At 39.6% G+C, this 23,065-nt stretch overlaps 1 protein-coding gene across 9 annotated transcripts in view; it reads right to left on the reverse strand.

Moving 5' to 3' along the window:
- LIMCH1 (LIM and calponin homology domains 1) overlaps positions 1–23,065 on the reverse strand; it is a 327,707-nt gene that overhangs the window by 17,583 nt on the left and 287,059 nt on the right. For 3 of the 9 annotated variants that reach the window (XM_044224243.1, XM_044224248.1, XM_044224251.1), the window contains 8 exons: positions 17,368–17,458; positions 16,019–16,182; positions 11,866–11,971; positions 8,448–8,522; positions 7,642–7,682; positions 5,320–5,403; positions 2,045–2,137; positions 1,075–1,179 (listed from right to left, as the gene is read on the reverse strand). In XM_044224243.1, the coding sequence (XP_044080178.1) occupies positions 1,075–1,179; positions 2,045–2,137; positions 5,320–5,403; positions 7,642–7,682; positions 8,448–8,522; positions 11,866–11,971; positions 16,019–16,182; positions 17,368–17,458 (759 nt within the window). The remainder of the gene's footprint in view (positions 1–1,074; positions 1,180–2,044; positions 2,138–5,319; positions 5,404–7,641; positions 7,683–8,447; positions 8,523–11,865; positions 11,972–16,018; positions 16,183–17,367; positions 17,459–23,065) is intronic. The other 6 variants (XM_044224252.1, XM_044224250.1, XM_044224247.1 and 3 more) reach the window with 3 other exon arrangements.

Genomic DNA, 23,065 nt, shown 5'->3' on the forward strand with positions numbered 1-23,065 from the left:
GGGAAGCAGGCTCTCCGCTGAGCAGAGAGCCTGATGTGAGGCTCGATCCCAGGACCCTGAGATCATGACCCTAGCCAAAGGCAGAGGCTTAACTCACTGAGCCACCCAGGAGCCCCCTGAGTATTTTTAAACACACTGAACAACATTCATCTCTGGCCATGGTGTATCTGAAACATTTTTTCCAATCACATTGCCTACAGTGTAAAGAATAATTGTCCAAATTAACTGAATAGTAACAATGGTCCAAATTAACTGAATAGTTAGTGCTTTCCAACAATTTGAAACCAATGTGTAATCTGGATCTCTCTTAAAAGTTATCACGAAAGAGAACTGCTCAGAAAGCCCACCTTGCAAAGTAAAACAAAGTCCTAGGACTGTTCAGTTAGGAGAAATGGCTCTTGTGGGCCCATCGGTTTTGTTTTGTTTTTAAATGCAGATTCCAGACTATTCCAAGTCTTGGTATGACTTTTGTTCAATAGCTCCCCAATTATTTGGGGGATATGGAGGTAGACCACCCTTTCTCTGCTCTCTCCAGCCCTTGAAGACACAAATAAATTTCATGGGGAATTTTAAGAGTGGTTTAGAAGCAATTTCCACAGAAAAAAAAAATAATAAAAAAAAAAAATAAAAGAAAAAAAAAGAAGCAATTTCCACAGAGGACGGTGGGGAGTGCATTGCTGGCTACCATCCAGGGCAAAGGGCGTATGGTGTGGCGGAGAGGAATACATGTGTGTTGAATGAGTGAACGATGGGCTGTCACAGGCACATTCCAGCAAATGCTCCACTAATCAGGACTTCTCCAGCCAGTGCAGGGACACTATGGTTGCCAGCCCATGGAAGCAGATCTGGCCCCAGTAATGATTTTACCAGAAATGACTCTGGAGTCTGACCATGGCAGTGACAGCACCATAGGGTACACTGGGCACACAGCAGCTGATGCGACTCTAGGGCAAGGGTCAGTCCTGGATTTAAACTGGTGGAAAACTTGGGCTTGTTGTTTTATACTTTTTAGGTTTTTTGTTTGTTTGTTTGTTTGTTTTTCCTTCACAAATTGCTTTTAATCTGCGGTCTCACCATTTTCCCACTGCCTTCGGTCACAGAGGAGGATGTAGATAGCTGGTCTGCAGAACTTGAAGAAAGAGTAAATGGAACCACGGTGTCTTCAATTATTTTGCGCTCCTAAAGGGAAGGACAGTAATTAATGAAAGGGGAAAAAGAGAAAATAAAATCACATTTGTCAAGAGAAAAATTCATTAAGGAGCTTAAAGAAAAAAAAATTGGATTATGCGCAAACAAGCAGGGCATTAAAAAAAAGGGGTCTTATTTTCTAAAAGCACGTAAATCAGAATGTACTTTCTACGGGCAATGATTTAGAAATTAGCATTTAATTTGGAAAAACAAAGTCTTTGCAAATTAGTCTGATTCAAGAAGCCTAATTAGAAATGCTTTTAGGGATCAGATTAGGCACAACAATTACTGAAGATAAATTCACAACAAAATTAATCATAAACAAATTTTAGCTAATACGCATTAAATGTAGTTCCCTTCCAATTCTCTAATGTGGTCTGGTTTGTTCATCTAAAAAAAATAAGTAAAACAAAACCAAATTCTCCTCCCTCCAGATCTCTTCAGTACAATATAGTGAATGTAGTTGGTAAGAATTCACTTAGCCCCAACATCAAAATTGTCCTCACAAAATTAATTCACTACTACCAAACATGCTCTCCTCAAACACACAAATAGATACTTTCGTGTCATCTCTTTAAGGTAAATCAAGAATCTGACTCTCTGACTAGAAAACAGATAAAATTCTATTGTCTCCCTTGACCATCACTCAACACGCCCTTACCACAAATTAAATTTGGGGGAATTGTGGTCTTTTAGAGCCTACGGCTCTTTGAAGAAGTTGACAGGGCTCTGTGTAAGGAGAATGAGACACAGCCATGTGCATACATAAACCACAGACCAAAAAAAAAAAAAAAGGCACCAATAAACTTTGAGGAATCAAAACCACAAGTCAAATTCTTTCTTGGTAATTTCCTACCTCCTCATAGTATCTGCGTTCCTCCTCTTCCACCTCCTTCTGGGCTTTTTCCCACTCTTCTTTTAGCTTGTTCTGTTCCTTCTGGTATCTCTCCTGTTACAGAATTTCCACAGATGGTTCCTGAACTGACATTGCGTACCCCACTGGGACACTTCCTCCCGTCTAAGCCACCATATACAATACATTGCAAGACAGTTCTTCATTTTGCAACATTCTGAGTCTAATCCATTAATGCTCTAAAACGGGAATGGTATTTTGTGTCTCTCCAAAATGTTAGGAACATAACAATCCTAACAGAGAACTCTCTTTTCTGTTGTTGGTGTTACAGATTTGTTCTTGAATCTATGAGTAGATGTTTGCTTATGCAAAGAGAAAAGACAGACTGAAAGACTCTAAGATCTTCCTTAACTTGGCTTTTGTGCTGGGACGGTAGCTTAAACCAATGGTTTGTTTCTACTGGGCCCTTCGCAGACGAGTTTTGCCATTTCACTAATGGAGATAATAGGGCTACTGAGAGAGTCTGAGAAGACAAAACAACAAACAAAACCTTATAGGTTTACAAGTTGGACAACGCAGAAAGGTCCAGAGTAGATAAGATGATAATTAGCTGAGCAGCTGAATTACTCTTTGCTTGTAGCCACTCTGCCAAAATGGAATCTTTCTAGGTTTCAGTAACTTCTGAATAAACAGCCATTAGAAGGCTACAACATCAGAACTGCGGCACTGTCTCCGGAAATAGTACAGCACTAGTCACCACTTCTGGGGGAAAAAATACTCTGAATAAGGATGGCTTTAAAATGTGACTGGAGTCCTTTGGACAGCTGACTAGAAGAAATGGATAAATGAAGGTTAAAATTCATGCTTAAAGTGAGAGCTGACACCCCCGGTGCCTTGGGAATGGCGTCCCGGACATGACAGAAACAGAGGCATCACGGAAGTACCACACATAGTCAAATGTTTTCGCCTAATTACTGTCAATCCTCTCTCTGTCTTTTATCCTCTTAGGCAAGGCGCTGAGATTTCCTCCAGGTGCGACCTGTTATGTCATTATCTTAGGAGTAAAAGGGTTTTATTGGAATTATCTGAAGCCTGGTGTTCTTATTAATGCTCTAGAAAAACCATCATTGGTCAACTCATGGCGGGCTTTGAACTCCAGGTAAAAATCTTGTTATCAAAATCTAAGATGTTATAACGTTTCTGAGAGGAACTTCAGGGGTCTTTCAGAATAGAGGAAACAGACTCTCAAATTTAACAAAAGCTGAAAAACAAGCAAACTTTGGGTTTCTTGGTTCTATGAGCTCATATTCCAGGTTCTCCTACCCTGAGAGGATCAGAGGAGGTGATCCAGGGAATGAAAGAGGCTGTCCGTCTGTGCCTCCCTCCCCACACCTCGGTACATATCCGTGCACACACATGTGCACACACCAGCATACATGCATACCCAATACAGACCCCTGCACACACCAACACACTCACACAAACGCCTTGTCCCAAAGCCCACAACCCTGCAGTGTCACACTGGGTAACAATTTGGTGGGACAAAAAAATACATCTGTCTCCATCAGTAACCAAGGTCACCTTTCAGGGTATAAACCACCACCATGTTTGTCTTCTTACTCTGTGGACTTTCTGACTCTGACCATGTAGTTGGGGAATAGGCATCTGGTTTTCAAGGGACTAGCAGATGGCCAGGGTTGGTCTAGGGTCTCCCAATGGACCCAAAGTCCCAACAGCCCTGGGACTTTGCTGAATCTGGTTGGTATTTACCCCTTAACAATTGGGAAAAGCGTTAAACTTAACCGGCAGACCTAAAGGCCCATGACAATTAGTTACCTCAAACCCTCCCCACTGCAGTTCGCCCAGTCCCTGGGAACTAAGCCAAGAGGGTCAGAGCAAAAAGATAAGGGGGGGGGGGAGTAAAACACAGCAGTGTAAAGTCATCAAAATTAATGAAATTTAACATTTTTTTCCTTTATGATCTTTTAGTAAAATCAGCACTATTGGGAATACAGCAGAGAGAATGTGACTTTTGAAGTCCTACAGACTTGGACTTGAAACCAGGCTCAACAACTACCTGTTCGCTGTGTGACCCTGAGCAATTAAGTTAACTTCTTTGAAGCTTAGTTTCTTCAGTTGCAAAATGGGACTAATAAGACCTACTTTGAAGAGTTTTACGAGGACTGAACTGGACAGGATACGTCAGGTACCAACAAATATGCCAGTTCTTGGCACAGCCAGGTACTCCGGTTAGTTTCTAGGGTTGCTAGGTTATTTTCTGAAACACTATTACTCTACAAAACTGGCTTGAAACAGGTAGCAGTTGATACATTTACTCCCAGAACCTTCCTAGAATTAAAATTTATCAGCCTTTACTCAAGGAGCAGAGCAAATATTTCTACATAAGGAACAAGACCCAGGCCAAATTTTATTTCACATGTATGCTATCAAATAGCTTTTTGGTAATTCGTTCCCACCTCACTTGGACTGGAATTTGACTGGCAGCTAAGGAGGTGACGAATGGACATGTTAGTCCCTAATACTTGGATTTTTTTTTTTTTAGGATTTTATTTATTTTTTAAGATTTTTATTTATTTGAGAGAGAGAGAGAGATAGAGGGTATGAGTGTGTGTGGGGGGTGAGGGGGAGAGAGAGTGGGGGAGGGAGAAGCAGGTTTCCCACTGAGCAGGGAGCCCAATGTGGGGCTCCATCCCAGGACCCCGGGATCATGACCTGATGGCAGATGCTTAACCGACTGAGCCACCCAGGCAGGCGCCCCTGAAGATTTTATTTCTAAGTAATCTCTACACCCAGCGTGGGCTCAAACTCACGACCCCAAGATCAAGAGTCACATGCTCTATCGACTGAGCCAGCCAGGTGACCCTTAGGATTTTTTTTTTTAAAGTAAAATGCTTTTTCTTCTTCTTTTTTAAAATTTACTTTTTATTTTTAGATAAATCCAATTAGTCAACATATAGTACATCATTAGTTTCCAATGTGGAGTTCAGTAATTCATCAGTTGCGTATAACGCCTAGTGCTCATCCCATCACGGGCTTTTTTTTTTTTCGCTGTGTTCATCAGTGCAACCTCCAGCAAGGGGAATAAGACACAGGACACTTTGTTGCACAGGCACAAAATGAACTTAGACTCACTAGCTCCTGAGAAGCATCTAATTCCATGCACTTCCTGTGCTAAAAATTTATCTAATACAACAGTAATTAAAGGAGCAGCATCTAATAGAAAAACAACAACAACAAAGCAGCGACCCCAGTCCTACCTGAAGCAAACGTTCCTGCTCCTGTTGCCATTTTTCCTGTCGCCGGCGCTCCTCTTCTGGGTCCCATGCCCAGAACTTAAACTGCTTAGAAAATAAAACTGTGATCAAGGCTAAGCCATGTCCTTAAGGCCAGGCCGGGGCAAGGGACACAATCAGCTTACAGACCGGCACTAGCCGGACCAGCGGAAGCAGAAGCCCTTACATACTGAATGACCCTCTTTGTCAACGAAAACTACTTTTTCATTTTCATCCCTCCTTGGTTGACTTCCAAGAGGCCCATATGATGCTGTGGCCCTTTTTAGAGCTAATGAAAACATGGGCGTAATTAGCCCCTGGCAGGGGAAGGCTTTGGTTTCCCTTTCTTTCAGAAGCGATTTCTTAAACCTATTCACACTTCTGAGCCTGAGACCCTCGTTCTGTATAGGGATCCTGGTCCCAGCACATGGGGACGCTGCTTTCGGCAGAGCGGACTTTTGTGAGAAGCGGTGTTTGCTGCACTATAGGACTAAGCATTCGTACTGCTACTGCGTTTGTCCATCAGGTTAGTTCAAGGGCCAATGCTCACCAGCATCACCTGTGATCCAGGAAGGAGGGAGTCTCTGCCCTCATTCAAACCCAAAGGCTTTTTTTTTTTTTTTTTTTTTTTTGTAAAAAGGTCTTTGGGAGTTTGGCACCAAGTAAGTTAACAGGAATAATGAGAGAAGGAGGCATGAACCAAAGTGCGCCCCCACAATACAGAATACAGGAAGCAGAGCCGGGGAGAGAAATCACTGGTCTCCGGGAAACCTCCTGAAGGGGTGGGGGCTGCGGTGTTTGAACTTGGCCTCTCCCCTCCCCACCAAGGCAAACCACATTCCCCAGTAACTGTGCTTCTTCTCTTCCCTCTGTTCTGATGGGCCTGGCTTGGGGAGGCACTTAGAACTGCCTGCCTGGGAATCCTGAGACAAGCAGCAAGATGAGGGGAGGGGTCTTAGGGAGGAGGGAGGGAGTCTGGGGCAGGATGGGGAGCAGGAAGAATCTATCTACCTGGGCTGCCTGAGAAGCTGGACAGGGCCAGTTCTGGCCAAGGCTTAGATGGGTCTAGTTACTGCCCAAGATACCTGGGCCAGCTCACCTTGGGCCGGCCCAGGGAGGTGTCTTCAGGCTGAGAACGCAAGCCAGACCATGGGTGTTGCTCGATTTATAACAATATAAAGGGTGATAACTTTAATATATTTACACATATGAAAAGGTATTTACACACACCCCATTGATGCTCTTGCCATGGTGCCTGCAGTTAGGGTGACGCTCACAAAAGTCAAGGCAAGGTGGGCCAACAGGATAGGGAAATGTATTTCCTATACGCCACTCTTGGGATTCGTACTGCAGACTAAAGGCTTTGACATGTTATGTGGGAGAAAAGCTATTTAATTGTACATAATTCAAAACTTCCCAAGTTTCCTTGGATGACCATAAAATGCCATCCAAATGGGATTCCAGATAAAAAATCTGGAGTTAATGGTGTTAGAGGTTGTCTCCACCTGGTATTTTCCTAAAACTTGGAAGCACTTTCAATGTTCAGAACCTCTCTCAAGGGCATGGCCCTTCTTTGTCTTCTTGGGAAAAAGGATGTGGTCACGTGAATAAAGCCATAGGGAGACCAGGAGGAAAACAAGAGCGACAACTAGGAATTACTTAATTTTCAGATTTCACTAGGCAGCGCAGAAGAAAATAGGGAATACTTGTTTAAAAGAAAAACAGTGAGCATTTGCAGGGGAAGACAAAGAGGAAGATACTTTGTGATACACAAAAGAAAGGAAAGCGATCGTGTTCCTTGCTTTGGTGAGTACTTGCTGAGGACCTACTACAGGCCAGGGAGGGATACCAGGTGGCTGAGGGTCCCCGCGTTGTGGAGCTTACTACTGAGTGTGGTGGGAGACAGCAGGCGAGAGGGAGTGACAGCCTGGGTCTTCCAGAGAGTTCTAGAGCCAACACTACACCACGTACAAGCACTGTCCTCAATTAAAAAAAAATGATTTTGAATGTCTCGATAAGTTGCATGTTTTAATACTAATTCCGATTGTCACTTTCATTAGATTTTACTTTCCCGACTCACTTACCATTTTGTTTCTAAGTATGATCACAACTCTGCCTAAGGATAATCTGTGTCTTTCTTCAAATTTCCCCTGGCAGCATTACACATGCCTTTTAATTATTCTTTTATAATCACTTTGAGCCTGTTTTTGATTGGACCCGCTTTCAGCAAATCAAATACTTTATAAATTAAAATAAATTAAAATCACACTCAATGCATCATCTTACTCCTTAAGATGAGCTACTTACAGGTGTAGTTACAGGTGACTTTTCACTGCCTGGAGAATCCACTGCACAGAGAGAAAAAAACAAAGAAAAAAGACCACAACGTGAGCAGCTTCTAACAATATTTTTCTCTGGCCCTCTGAGTGGAATGTGGTTCCTATGTCAGCCTGAGATCATATAAATACATATTTTTTTTGTAAGCCAAGAGCATTAGAAAATCATAATAAAGCAGACCCTTGAAGCAATTTGTACCCATCACCGAAAGGAGTTATGACGAGTGTAGTATGATTGATCACATCAATTAGCACCAGAGACTAGACTATAGGAAGCAAAAACTGTAGGTGCTGGTGTTTAATGCCCCCTGCATTCCCTTCCCACTTGCTAGCCCGGTTCCCTCACTGTCTGACATGGAGAATTATCACACAGAGAGAGGCCAGACATCATCCAGGAAGTAAAGAGAGGGACACAGTTAACAAGAGAACCATTACCAATTCCTGGTAAATGCTTCTAACCTTTCTTTAAAAAGAGAAGAGGACAAAAAAATGATTTTGAATGCCTATTTTTTTTAAAAAAGAGCTGAATATTATTTCCTTAGATTTTTAGCATCAAAGAAAAATTCTACAAATTTCCTTCAAAAATTTCTATGAATTTCCTTCCAATTTTAGTAGAAGCGGAGTGGTTATCAGAGAATGAGCTCTTTGCTAACTGTGTGTCAGAAGTAAGCATTGTTTTTCTGCAATCAGAAATGAGGAAAAATACCAGACATTATTGGCTGCCCCCAACGTGGATTTTTGCACAGAGGAAATACAGCTCCCCAGGACGCATTTTACCTGACTGGGAGAAAAACTGGGAACGTCGCCAAGAGTTCTGAACTCTCAGCGGGATGCTGGCAGGGCCTGGGGACTCTAGATCAGACGGCAGAACAGAACAAACAGAAAACCGTGAGAACAGGGGTGAGGACCGAGCCGAACCAGACTCCCAAGGACTAAAGGAGGTCTGGCAGTAGTTGACAGAAGAATTGAGAAGGAGTGAATCTGAAAGTACAAGACATCTCAATAAAACATGTTTGAAACCCGAAGACATGGGCAAGAGCCAGCAGACACGGAACAGTTCAAGCTGTGGCTTGTCTCCCTTGGTGTTAGGCGCTATTTTATAGGTTCGTACTTAATGGTGGAACTGTTCACATGTTAAATCTCAAATGACAGGATAACATGTTCCGCAAGGGTGAAATGCACAGTTTACATTGCTTTTGGAGAATACCAGGAAAGTACAAAAGACAGCGGAGATGAGTTCCATGATTACTGGATGCATCAACTGAGTTACAGTTGATCTGTAACTCAGCGGCATTGGACAGACACAAGTTCACGGTAAGCATTTGCATCCCTAAACTGGGTTCTGTGCACTTGGATGTCATTCTCAGGGTGGATAAAGACAGCGGTTTTTAGAGTGAGCACATACTTCTCATAAACACCAATATATCTTTGAACTGTAGGGAGACAGTGGAGAAAAGGAAAACGGGCACCTTCAAATGTATTTTATGAATATTTTCAGAGTATTTAAAGACTACGTGTGTATGTGTGTTGTGTGTGTTTAAGGGAAATCTGTGAAATATAGCTGGTAGCTGGTATAATCAGTCTATAAACAGACATGTGTATAAACATGGGGGAGATACCATTGTCTGGAGGAGAGACTATAAGGTATGGCTCCAGGATTCCTTATCCCAACCTACAGCTTCTTTGGACTTGATGTGTGACCACAGACTAGTCACTTAACAGGTCCACGGACCTCTTCCAGTTGAAGTATACAGTTGGCATACAAGGTTACATTCGTTTCAGGTACACAACATAGCGACTCGACAACTCTGTGCAGTACGTTGTAGCACGGACACACACCACGAGTGTGGCTGCCATCTGTCGCCACACAGCGCGATCACAACACCAGTGACTCTTTCCTGCGCCGTGCCTTTCATGCCCATTCCCATGACTCATTCATTCCGTACCTGGAACCCTGGACCTCCCATTCCCATGGAGTTTGTATATCTGGGAAAAGTCCTGTACTTCTCTCATCCGCTCCCAAAGAAAGACAAATTATGTCTTTCAAGGTTACATTGCAAATGAAAATCCTCTGGCCCCCATCCAGACCTCCCCAGACACTGGAGGAGCGGAGCCCAGAGACCTGGGTGTCAACCAGCCCTGCGGGGAACTCTGGCCCACACTCCTATTTGCAAATGACCGCTTAGGGCCGTATCTCTGCAACATACACCCTTGTTCTAAGAAAAGCATTTGAAAATAGCCTCCTATGGCCTGGCATCTGGCTCTGTAACTCTAGTCCTATTGCTACTCCTCTGAGACTACCAGATTGTATTATTAGTGCTGATTCTGGGTCAGGTGTGGAGCTAAACGCTCTTCTTCCAAGACCCCTATGAGGTTGGGAGTTCTGTGATCTCCCTTCGACAGTTCACAGGGGATGATTAGAGATTAGGACAACTTGGTGGGGAGGATCACATGGCTAAGAATCACACAGGCAAGAATTCAAACCTGGGCATTTTGTCTCCAGAAACTGCAGCTGTTGTTCTGGCTTCCCTGAACCAGACGAGAGCACAGAACAGGTGCATGCCAAATATAATTCTCTCCTGAAGGTTAAACTTCGAGATGCTCTAGGGCTACCAAATTTTATTTTTTTGTCACTCCACTTTGCTAACGCACAATGGAAAGTCCCTTCTTTGACAGCACATTTTATAAAATCAAAATGTAACGGGGTGGCAAAACATGTGAGACAACAAAACTAATTAAGATGGCTTAAAATACCTACTTCCTCTCTGTGTTACTTATCCACACAATTAAAAAGTGGGAGAAATGGGGCAGGATTAAACTCTATCTAAATATGGTCAATTGCTGACCCAGTTATGAGATTTCATTTTTGTCAATTCCCTTCAGGACAGTGGGGCTGACAAATTTAAAACAAATGCTTTGAAGACAGTATTGAACTTGTTCCCACAATTAGAAACAAATGATCATCAGTGTATGTACTAATTAATTCCCTCCCAAGGACTTCCTGTTACTCAAGTAGAGCACATCTTCTCTCCCAGCATTCAACTAAAGCTAATGGAAGTCAGCCCAGATTCTGCCAATGGCGGCCCCAAAATGGCTGCCCATCCTTGAAAAAAGGAAAGTAAAATAAATCCCCAGCCACAATGACCCTGTACCATCTTCTCTTTGCCTGAACTGATAAATCTATAAAATGTGTTGGAAAGAGTATATTAAAAAAAGACAAACAAAAACCTCACAGTTCTTGCCTCAACTCTAGCCATTTTCATATCTGTAGAGAGAACTAGACCAGGAAGCCCCAGTGGTCTATCTGTTTTGAAGAATAATCATGGAATTTTCAGGACACTCCCTGACCCCATTTCTTTCTGGTGTTTGTGGGCACCTGAGTGTCTCATAGGATAAAGGTAATTCAAGTAGGATTTTTAGAGAGTAAATAAAGGGTTGAATTCACAACCTATACATGGCCTAAGGGGTTCCTGGGGAATTTGTGCGACGTATTTAATCTATGACTGTGAATGAATTCTCAGTAATCATCATACACACCCAGGAATTATTATGAGGTAATAAAATCTGATTTTCTTCTAAAAAGTCAAATCATCAGATTCAATGACTATGTATAAAGATGGGATAATTAACAATTAATGAAGTTGATATAATATTAGGATGATATACTTTTTATTGAAGTTATTTTTTTAGTTTGTAATTTTTTTTGACAGTTTGGAGTCAATAAAATTATTTTAAGGTATCAAAAACTTACAGAGGCCTTGTAGTGTCTATGGTATTCTGCTGACAAAATGCTTTTGGCCACTGGGTTCCTGGCTGGATCAGACATAGAGTGCAACCCCCCGATTTCCATTCTGAAGTGACTTAATTCAGCCACCATGGCCTCTCGCAAGCACCACAGCTAATGGGATATTAACATAAAGGAAGTAATCTTCCTTTAAAATAAAGGATATTTCAGTTGGCTTGCCTCCTTCTCTAATTTTGTCTTATTTTTCCCTCCTTTTCCCTACAATCCGCTGTTTTGTGTCTTAAATTCCACATACGAGAGAAAGAATCACTAAATTCTACCTCTGAAACTAGTAATATACTATATGTTAGTTCTTGAATTTAAACAAATAAAATAAAATAAAGACTATTTTACTATAGATGAGCCCAGCAGAACATGTAGCGCTTAAATAAAACATTTCCTTCTTTTTACCTTGAGAACAGAGATTTGGCAAGTGTAATTGGTTGGTTTCAGACATTTTGTCCAGAAATGGATACGTCAGGGTTGCTTCTGGTTCTGGTGACTTTGGCTTTGCCACCTGGATCATGGGCAAAGAGGCAGAAACATTAAAAATATTGTCCATTAAAAAATGCACAGGTGAAATAAAATTTAAGGACTCATGGCTATTACAGAAGTCAGTAAACCAAACATTTGACTTTTAAATGGAAATGTTCACCCTTTCCCCAAAACCCCTTTGTGCTTTCTACATTAATATAGAGGCAGATTTTTTTCAGAGAAATCAAACTGGAGCATAAAAATATGATGATCACTGTTCTCCAAACCCAGAAGATACTATTCCATCATTGGGATTGTACATCACTCTGTCTCATTTTCTGATTGATCAATCACATATTCTCTTCCTGATACTACATTAATACAGTATTTTGTAGTGTTAGGCAGTGAGATGTTCCACAAAAAACAAAGAAAAAAAATCTTACTATGTAAGTGCTGAATATTAAAATAATATCACTTTCTAATGGACATTATTCTCAAGACACTACAGAGCCCTCCCGCAAACTTATATGAAGCACATTAAAAACAAAGAAGTATCATTTAAATAACTGTTATCAACTAGGATCATAGCAATGATGCCATTACGAGATTTTTGAGGCATGTTAGATCACTTGTCCTTATGGTAAATAGTTCCAAAATTACAGGCTTTAAAAATTCTTATGTTTGCTTTGTAGAAATAGATTTTTTTTATTGCTGCTTAGTTTTATTTTGTTTTCTCCCAGTCTGGCCTTTGGTAAAAGTACCCTCCTTCTGATTCGTTGCTTCCAATCAACTGATTGCAGATTACTAAACTGATGTCTAAAATAAGTCAGTAGATTCTGAGCAAAGATCTGAAGGAGGGCTTGGTTGTATCAGTTTATGTCTTTTTAGCTGCTTACAGAGATTTCTCAGATTCACTCTGGCTGGTGGCTCTGCTCCCAATAGACTAATTTGATAGTCAACAAGGCAATTGAAGCTGTAGAGTGCTTGTTTCATCATAAGCTGATCTGTGATTTGGTTCTCAGGATGATTTAATGTCTATAATTTCTTCTTGGTAAAATTTTATTTTTCGTTATGAATAATACATTCAACCCTAATGGAATCCTGAAGAAAACAGAGTTAATCGCTTCACTGCGCATTACAGGGGTCAACCAGATGGCCAAATGAACTTCAATGTTAAACATGCAGCAAAAGCTAAAGCTTAGGTGGCGCCTCGGTGGCTCAGAGGGTTAAAGCCTCTCTGCCTTTGGCTCAGGTCATGATCCCAGGGTCCTGGGATTGAGCCCCACAATGGGCTCTCTGCTCAGCAGGGGGCCTGCTTCCCTTCCTCTCTCTTTGCCTGCCTCTCTGCCTACTTGTGGTCTCTGTCAAATTAATAAATAAAATCTTTAAAAAAAAAAAAAAAAGCAAAAGCTTAGATTTACTAAAGTTGACAACCTCCAAATTTTAACCCCATGCCATTTCCTCCTTCGTTGAGTCTGGCAAAAAAAGTTTCGGTAATGCTCAGTTGTAAATGAATGTTAATAGCAGAAATGCTCAAAATCACCATTATGTAAAAAGGTCAGCCTGTGAGCACGGGCACTTTGTCTGATAAAGGGAACACTCGCAAGTGAAGTCAGAAAACACAATCTGTTGCAATAGTGATCACTTTTTTCTCTTTATCTAAGAGCTAACTCCACAGTAGGGAAAAGAGAGGGCAGGGATTCATCTGGTATAAGAAAAGTACTGGATTCCAAGACCATTAGTTCACTTGCCAACAACTAGTAGAGATGCTTAACTGCAGTCCACAGAAGAGAATTTAGGGGGTATATATTTAATATCACTGGATACTAAGGAAAACATGGTAATCTTGGGTATTTTACGCTTTAAAGATCCTATCTTTAGAATACTATTTACCAGATACCAGAAGGTCCATACACCCACAAAGTAAAGAATCCCTGAAAACAACTTTTTCCATAGTATGGTAGACATGACACTGGTGGCCCAAAGACAGACCACACAGATGAGATACCCAGATGAATACTCTTCAGTTATTGTGTTTCCTTGGTTTCATTAAAAAAAAACAAAACAAAACAAAACAAAAAAACAAAAAAACCACACACACACACAACAACTCTCTAGCAATGATACAGTTTTCCTTTCAGTTTAGATTTAAGTGGGGGGGGGGAGGAGTCCGTTTGGAAGAATGATACATAAATAATGTTTACAAGTATAATGTGGATCACACACAAATCTCCAAAGGTGGGAAATCCTGCCTGTCCCCAATGTCTTCCTACAGTTGAGTTCCTCCTTTCAGACATCTGGACCATTCCTTCATCCTGTATGTATAAAAGTTGGGAATAACTAGAGTCTGAAATCCCCCAAGGGCATTATAGCAATAGGCATTCTCAAGGCTCTACAAGGACAAGAGCATGGTCAGCTCCTTAAGGTCAGGGGCTAGGCCTTCACTGTTGAACATCCAGCATCTGGTACAGTGCCGGGCTCCTAGTAAGCGCACAGTCAATACTGACCAAGTAAATGATAGATGAACTGGAAACTAGATAGGGTCAGTTTTTCACTCTAAAGTGACAGCCCAACTTAGGATGAATTTTTAAAGTTGGAATAGCACCACATAAAGTAAGCCAGTGTGCCAGTCCATGGTTCTCTACCTTGGTGGCCTACCGGAATCACCTGTGGGGGGGAGGGCTTTGAAAAATACAGATGCCTGGGCCCTGCCCCCCCACCCCCAGTGATTCTGATTTATTTGCTATGCAGCAGGCTTGGTGTTTCTAAATTCTAAAAGGCAACCAAGGTTGAGAGCGACTGGCATAAAAGATGAAGACTTTTAGACTGTGCCTTAAAAAAAGAAACCAAATTAATACGAATGAGATGAGACTCCAAGCAAGGAAGAAATTTAATAAAAACAAGACATTAAAACTCATTATATCAGAATAATAATTTTCTAGTTTCCTTGTTATATAGGTCCGGAGGCATCAGAGGCACCATTGTTATAAAACAGGTAAATATTGGAAAGAGAATGTTTCGTAAGCTGCAAATAAGCAACTTCATGCACAGGAAACTAACATCTAACCGCAAAGCTTTAGAACTTATATTCCATTTTTCTTTAAATGTATATAATCCTGAATAATTAAAAAATTATTTAAAATAAAATTTAAAAGATATTGAATGGATACATACATATCAGTACACATCAATGTTACTCACAGAGGTAGGTTTCAGTGACTTTTCCCTCTCTGTTGCTCTATTTCAATTTTTTTTAAATTTATATATTATTTTTTATATGTTTACATATATTACTTGATAGAGTTGTTACATATATGCACGTTACTATAAGTTACAAAAACGTATAGCTACGGACTGTCTGTGGCCTTCCAAAATTCGTACGCTGAAACCCTAAACCTCGAGATGGTGGTATGAGGACATGGTGCCTTTCATAGGTGATTCATGCACTTATAAGAGACTCAAGAGACCTCCCTCGCCCCACCCACCAAGTGAGGCCACCGCAAGACAGAGATCCGTGAACCAGGGAAGTGGATTCTCACTAGACACCTTGACCTTGGCGTTCCAGACTCCAGAGCTGTGAGAAATAGACTTCTGGTGTTTACAAGCCACCCAGTCTATGATGCTCTGCTGGAGCACCCAATAGGACCTGATGCATACATCTCTCTATATGCATTTGCATCGTTTTATAAAGGACACGTTTTTGTGTTTTTTTTTTCAGAAAAAAAAAATACAGATTGAAGACAGGCACAGGTTCGGAGAGAAACTAAATTGTCATTATGAACAAGCACCACTTACATCCGATCACATCATAAACCAGCTGCCCCGTGAAGCCACACTGATTTTGGATTTAACTGCTTTTTTTTTTTTTTTTAAAGATTTTATTTATTTCTTTGACAGAGACAGATCACAAGTAGGCAGAGAGGCAGGCAGAGAGAGAGGAGGAAGCAGGCTCCCTGCCGAGCAGAGAGCCCGATGCGGGGCTCGATCCCAGGACCCTGAGATCATGACCTGAGCTGAAGGCAGAGGCTTCAACCCACTGAGCCACCCAGGCGCCCTGGATTTAACTGCTTTAGACCACCGCATATTTTACCTTTTGTGACAGCACCAACTCCACCTTTCCACTCATCTCATCTTCCACTTTCTTCTGGTCTTTTTCTTCCGGCGCATCATTCTTCAGCGGGGCGCTGGAGGAAAACTCCACAAAGGGCACGGTTGGGCTGGATCGCGTCACGGTTGTTGTAAAATGCTGTGGCTCTGAAAATGGAGTTATGTTCAGAAACATAAAGAAGAAAACCAGAATCATGTAAGGGACCATTTTTCCTGCCATGCCACAAAGTCCGCTGAGCACGTATCCGGCCCTCGGCCGTAAAAAGGTGGACTGCTGTGCGATGAGAGCCCGAGACGCCAGAATTTTCTAGGCTCTTTCAAGACATGAAAAAAAAGAAATCACACAACACAAAACACATCAAGGGGCCCCACTAGGGGAAATTTAAATTCTTAATAAGAGTCTCAGAATCAACAAAATGTTGACACAAAATATTACAGTAGGTGGGTTGAGTAGAACATTGAAAGACAGTTTCTGTCCAAAGAGATGAGTGGCAGCCCAAGTCTTTCTTTCATATTTCAATGCTCCTTTTAAACAGTACATTTTCATAATTGGAATGTGATAACGATCGTGGGGCACGTATAATGCAATGAAAATCAAGTGTTCTCTGATATATAAGGAAGAATTAGGTATAGTCTAGAGTGAGGGCATGTATCAAAATGTGGAGGTGCACGCTAGTTGGAAAAAGTATATGCTAAAATTTTTAGTAATGCCATTTAATTTATTTTAAAATTTATTTTAAAATAAAAATTTAAAATTAAAAAAATTATTTTAAATTATTTTGAAATAATTTGGTATTTAGAAGAAGGTAAGAGCGTTTTAGGCTTGCCAAGAGAAGAAATGCGTTAAAAGTACTGAGAAATATTACTTTAGGGAACAGTGGGTCTCTATTCATACTCACTGTCCATATGGGGGGCATTACTTAATTCTTTTAAACTACTGACCAGCTTTTTCGTTTTAGCGTCTATTTTATGATATATTTTTGATTTATAGCTTTATTATCTAATGATGTTCTGTGTGTTAAAATAGGACCCTCAGTTTTCAGCATCATTTATTTGGGTGAAATATAACCTTTTTGATGCTGGAGAAATACTTTCAAAAAAACCAAAAAATACCACAGTAGCCAAAAGGATGGGCTCCTGTTTCCACAGGAAAATAAATGGTATGGTCATAGATTGCCCCAGGAAGCCTCTAGGTGGCAGCACAATCACACCAGTTATGGAGCCTTGATTTACTATCTTTCTATGGCTCAGTGGGAGAAATTCTGGACTGTTCCCATTGTATCTTAACAGTTACCATGATCTCCCTTAAAACCAGTTTGTCAGGGAACAAACCTGATGGGGCAAGTTCCGTACTCCCTTTCTGTGGTTTGTCGCCATCATTTACATCCTCTTGACTGTTCTGTTCAGTTTCCTCAGTGGCTGCCTGAAAAGACAAAGATTTTTTTTCCCTTTTGAATAAATTATCTCTTTGAAAGTTCTAAAAGGTAAGAGATTTCTTTCTTTCTTTCTTTCTTTTTGAATAGTAATTTTTAGGCCAATGAGGTAAAGTGCCTATATGAATTCATACTTTTTCCATTTCCTAGGTAGACTTCCGGTGAAAAGCTGGATTGGCTGGAAGGAGCTAGTCTGTGAAGGAGAAGAGGGGTCACATGAGGTCACATGAACCCACCGCCTCCCAACCTCCTCTGACCGCCTCAGACACACATCCCACTCTTCCTCTCCCATCACCACTGAATTTTCAAAATCATAGTGACCACCTACTTGCCCCCAAATGCCTTTGGAGTTGGCTTAGTGTCATATCACCAGTTTAAAAAAAAAAAAAAAAAGTCAAGGTTACAATTAACCTTTCAGTAGCTTGTCTTCAGCGCCGATGTCTCTGACTCCTGGCACTGTGGATTTCATTCTTGATGTTTGCTTTCTCTCTAGGCTCTCAAGAACTCTATTGCCTGATTTCTCATTCTCTCTCTCTCTCTCTACTAAATTTCAACTATTTTCCATCACATTTGAATGACCTTCAAATGTATCAATTATTCTCACACATTCATCATTACATTCTCTACCCATTTATGAATTGTACTTTCGTCTCCAACCCAAGCGTCCATCGAAGCTTCAGTGTGGCACATTGGTGTCATGGTAAGCATGCTAAAAGTTACCTTCAAATAAGCCCCTCCTCCAAATCTCACAATTTCTATTTATGAAGTTAATTCTCCCCAGTGCACAAATTAAACTCTGAAGAGTTTCCTGACTCATATCTCATGAGTGCTCATCATTTGCCAAGTCCTGGTCCTAACATAATAGTTTCTATTTTATTTTATTTTTTTTATTTATTTGACAAAGAGAGACACAGTGAGAGGGAACATAAGCAGGCAGAGAGAAAGGGAGAAGCAGGCTTCCCACCAAGCAGGAAGCCTGATGTGGGGCTCAATCCCAGGACGCTGGGATCATGACCTGAGCCCAGGCAGATACTTAATGACTGAGCCACCCAGTCGTCCCAGTAGTTTTTTTTTTTTTTCCCAATTTATTTATTTTCAGAAAAACAGTATTCATTATTTTTTCACCACACCCAGTGCTCCATGCAAGCTGTGCCCTCTATAATACCCACCACCTGGTACCCCAACCTCCCACCCCCCCGCCACTTCAAACCCCTCAGACTGTTTTTCAGAGTCCATAGTCTCCCAGTAGTTTTTGTATCCATCTCTTCCTTTCTCTTTCTATAAGCTAGGGCCCGAGTTGATCCTTGACTTCCATGTCCTTCCACTAGGGGTCTCTCTGATTGGGATCTTGCTATTTAATCCACTTGGCACATCACCATCATAGTCATCTCTTTCAATAATACCTCAGTTCATCACCTTTATGCCTGTGTTCCTCTCTTACAGAAGTACTTACATTTATCTGTTTTATGTCTCATTAAACTTATAACATTAAAAAAATTTGGAACAATCTGAATGTCCAACAATTGAAGAATGGTTGAATGAATTATGGTATATCCATAGAAGGAAATATTACACAGTCATTAACTGCATCATGGTATTAAACAATAAGTGATATGTGAAAATACTATCTAATGTTAAGTAAAAAAATGTAAACTGTATATCCAGGTTGATGTCTACATATGCAAGACTTTACATATGCTATGTTTATACACAAATATACCTGCTAATACATATATAAAAATTTCTATAAAATACAGGAAATATACTAGCATGTTAATAGTGATTGTTTTTAATGTGCTTAAATTTTGGAGGACTACTTCTTTATAAATATTTTTCTGTATTCCAAATGTTCACCGATAATGCATTGCTTTCTGATTCAGAAAACAAAATCAATGTAATTTTACATTATCTTTAGTTGGGAGCCAATTGATTCCAGAGTAATTCTAAGATTCTCCCACTAATATTATAGTAGTTTCTTCATAAAAGCAATGGGGAGAATGATAAAATACTGACTAGAATATACTTCAACAACCAAAGAGAACAAATTAATGACTACTATGTTTTCTTAGTAATAGTGTCTTAATTATAAAGGGCTAAAGTTGAATTTTTAAAATATGTATGAAATACTCAATACATCTTAAATGGTTTTAAGATAAATATTAAAATTGGTTTCAGCAAAGGCATTATTAAATATGTTATAAAATATTCCCACAGGTTCTCAAAAAGCTATGAATTTATTCGTGTCTTAAAAGTTCATGTATTTTACTCATAAATCAAAATTTGTGTTTCAATTAACCAAAATGAAAACTCTTTCTAGTTAATGCATTGGTGGAAACTGTTACCAAGTTCTGTAAAAACAAAGAAATTTTATGTTTGTGGAGCATAAGGAATAGCACAGAGGACATTAGGAGAAGGAAAGGAAAAGTGAATTGGAGGAAAGTGGAGGGGGAGATGAAGCACTAGAGACTGTGAAATCTGAGAAACAGATTTTTCATTTTTGGAGGCGAAGGGGGTTGGGAGATGGGTGAACCTGGTGGTGGGTATTAAGGAGGGCACATATTGCATGGAACACTGGGTGTGTTGCATAAACAATGAATCTTGAAACACTGAAAAAAATAAAATTAATATGATAAAAATATGAAAAAAATGCAAGAATGGTTCAACATATGCAAATAAAAATGTGATACACCATATTAATAAAATGAAGGATAAAAATCATGCACTCATCTCAATAGATGCAGAAAAAGCATCTGACAAAATTCAACCTCTTTTCATGATAAAAGCTCTTAACAAATTAAGGATAGAAGAATGCACTTAAACATAATAAAGGCCAAATGTGACATGCTCATAACTAACATTGTACTTACTGGTGGAAAGCTCAAAGTCTTTCCTCTAGAATCAGGAACAACCTAGGGTACCCACTCTCTCCACCTTTATTTAACATAGTACTGGAAGTCCTAGCCGGAGCAATTAGGCAAGAAAAAGAAATAAAAGGCATCCAAATAGGAAAGGGTGAAGCAAAATTACTCGTTTGCAGAGGACATGCTCCTATATACAGAAAGTGCTAAAGATTCCACCAAAAAACTGTTAAAACTAATAAATGAATTCAGCAAAGTTTCAGGATACGAAATCAATATAAACTATACAAAAAAGAAGAAAATGATCCCATTTACAATAGCATTGTAGAAATAAATTTAACCAAGGTGAGATATCTGAATACTAAAAACGAAAACATTGATGAAGGAATTGAAGAAGGCGTAAGGAAATAGAAAGATAGCTTGTGTTCATGGATTGGAAGAATTAATACTGTGAAAATGTCTGTACTACCCAAAGCAATCTACAGATTCAATGTAATTAATCCCTATCAAAATTCCAATGGCATTATTCAAAACAGTATGGTATTGTCATAAAAACAGGCACACAGATCAATGGAATAGAATAGAGAGCCCAGAAATCAACCCACACTTTCACAATCAACTAATTTTTGACAAGGGCACCAAGGACACAAAATGGGTAAAGAATTTCTTTCATAAATGATGTTGGGAAAACTGGGTCTCTACATAAGAAAGAATGAAATTTAATTCTTATCTTACACCATATACAAAAATTAATGTCTACGTAGGATAAAGACTTAAAACTGCAAAACTCCTAGAAGAAGGCAGAGGAAAAGCTCTTCGGCCTTGGCCTTGGCCTTGGCAATGATTTTTTGTATATGACAAAAGCACAGGCAACAAAAGCAAAAGCAAACAAGCTAAAACGCTTTTCCACAGCAGAGAAAACAGTTAACAGAATGAAAGGGTAATCTATAGAGTGAGAAAAATATTTATAAATCATACATCCAATGAGGAATTACTAACCAAAATATTTAAGACACTCATATTCCCACAGCAAAAAAAAAAAAGGCAAATAAGCCAATTAAAAATAATTAAACACGTATTTGAAAAGATGCTCAACATCACTAATTATCAGGGAAATCAAAACCACAATGAGGTATCACCTCACATCTGTTACGGATGGCTATTACTAAAAAATCAAAGGTAACAAGTGTTGTCAAGGATGTGGAGACAAGTGAATTCTTGTATATTGATGGTGGAAATGTAAGTTGGTATAGCCATTGTGGAAAGTGGTGTGGAGGATCCTCAAAGAACTAAAAATTTAAAAAAAAATTATAAATAGAACTATCATATGATCTAGCAATTTCACTTCTGGTTATACATCCAGAGAAAATGAAATCAGTATCGCAAAGAGCTATCTGTACCCCCATGTTCATTAAAACATTATTCACAATAGCCAAGATATGGAAACAACCTAAAAGTTGATGGATGAATGGATAAAGAAAATGTGATTTATCAATATTACATTATATGCATAATGAAATACATAAGTAAATGTGACGATATATAAATATTAATATTATATACAAAATATATCATTGGTGTATAATTTAACCTTATACAAATAAATACCTATCTCTTATCTATTTAAACACACACACAGAGACACAGACAGCATGGAATATTACTGAGTTATAAGAAAGAAGGAAATCCTGCCATTTGCAACATGGATGAATCTGGAGAACACGAGACTAAGTGAAGTAAGCTGGACACAGAAAGACAAATATTGCATGATCTCAGTTATATGTGGAATCTAAAAAATTAAACTTAAAAAGGCCGAGCTTGTAGTAATAGAGAGTAGAGTGGCAGTTACCAGGGTGGGGTATTGGCGGGAAAGGTGAAAGGAAAAAAAAGGAGAATGGCTGTTGTTAGGGTCTGGGGGGAGGGGATTGTGGGGAGTTATTGTTTAATGAGTAGAGTTTTGGTTTTGCAAGATGCAGTTCTAGAGATGGATGGGGGTGATGCTTACACATTACGAATGTGCTTAAGACGACTCAAGTGTACACATGAAAATGCTTAAGATACTAAATTTTATGTTATGTGTATTTTACCACAATAACAAAACCAGGGGGGAGGGAATCGCTGTTAAGAAAAAAAAAAATGTTTGCAAATTTTCCAAGCTTAAAAAAAAAGCACAAAGAAAGTTTGGGCAACAAGCCTTCCAAGCTTCTAAAAGATCTACAATAGCATCTAGTGGCAAAAATTGTGTTTTTTCTTTTGGAGGATGGGGTGATTTCAAACTCCTCATAATTAGATGCACATTTTCTATACCGTGTATCAACTCTGGAAGAACATAATATTAAATTAAAAGATATTTTTAAAACCTTAGACAGGAAACAAGCAACATATTTATATTACTTGACAGATTTTGTAACTTTAAATATATTAACAAGCCTGAGTTGAATCCCTTTAAAGAGACTTCTATGCATGGAAATAGTTAAAAAGACCAAAGTCTCTTTTATTATATATGTTATATGTACCTGTTGTGTGTGTGTTTGCATTGTCACATGACTGACTGACATAACAGCAGCATTGGAAGACCAACCAGCCTAGCATTACAAAAGAATAAGTCAGATTTTATAATTTAACATACTCCCCCATCACATACAGAGGAATATTAATATGTGGTAGTATTTTTGTTTTATGATGTCCATATATAAAATCCTATGAGAAACACTGATCTTTTAGGTTGTTCCCCAAACT

The sequence above is a fragment of the Neovison vison genome, chromosome 11 (genome assembly GCF_020171115.1).
Source record: "Neovison vison isolate M4711 chromosome 11, ASM_NN_V1, whole genome shotgun sequence".
NCBI classification, from domain to species: domain Eukaryota; kingdom Metazoa; phylum Chordata; class Mammalia; order Carnivora; family Mustelidae; genus Neogale; species Neogale vison.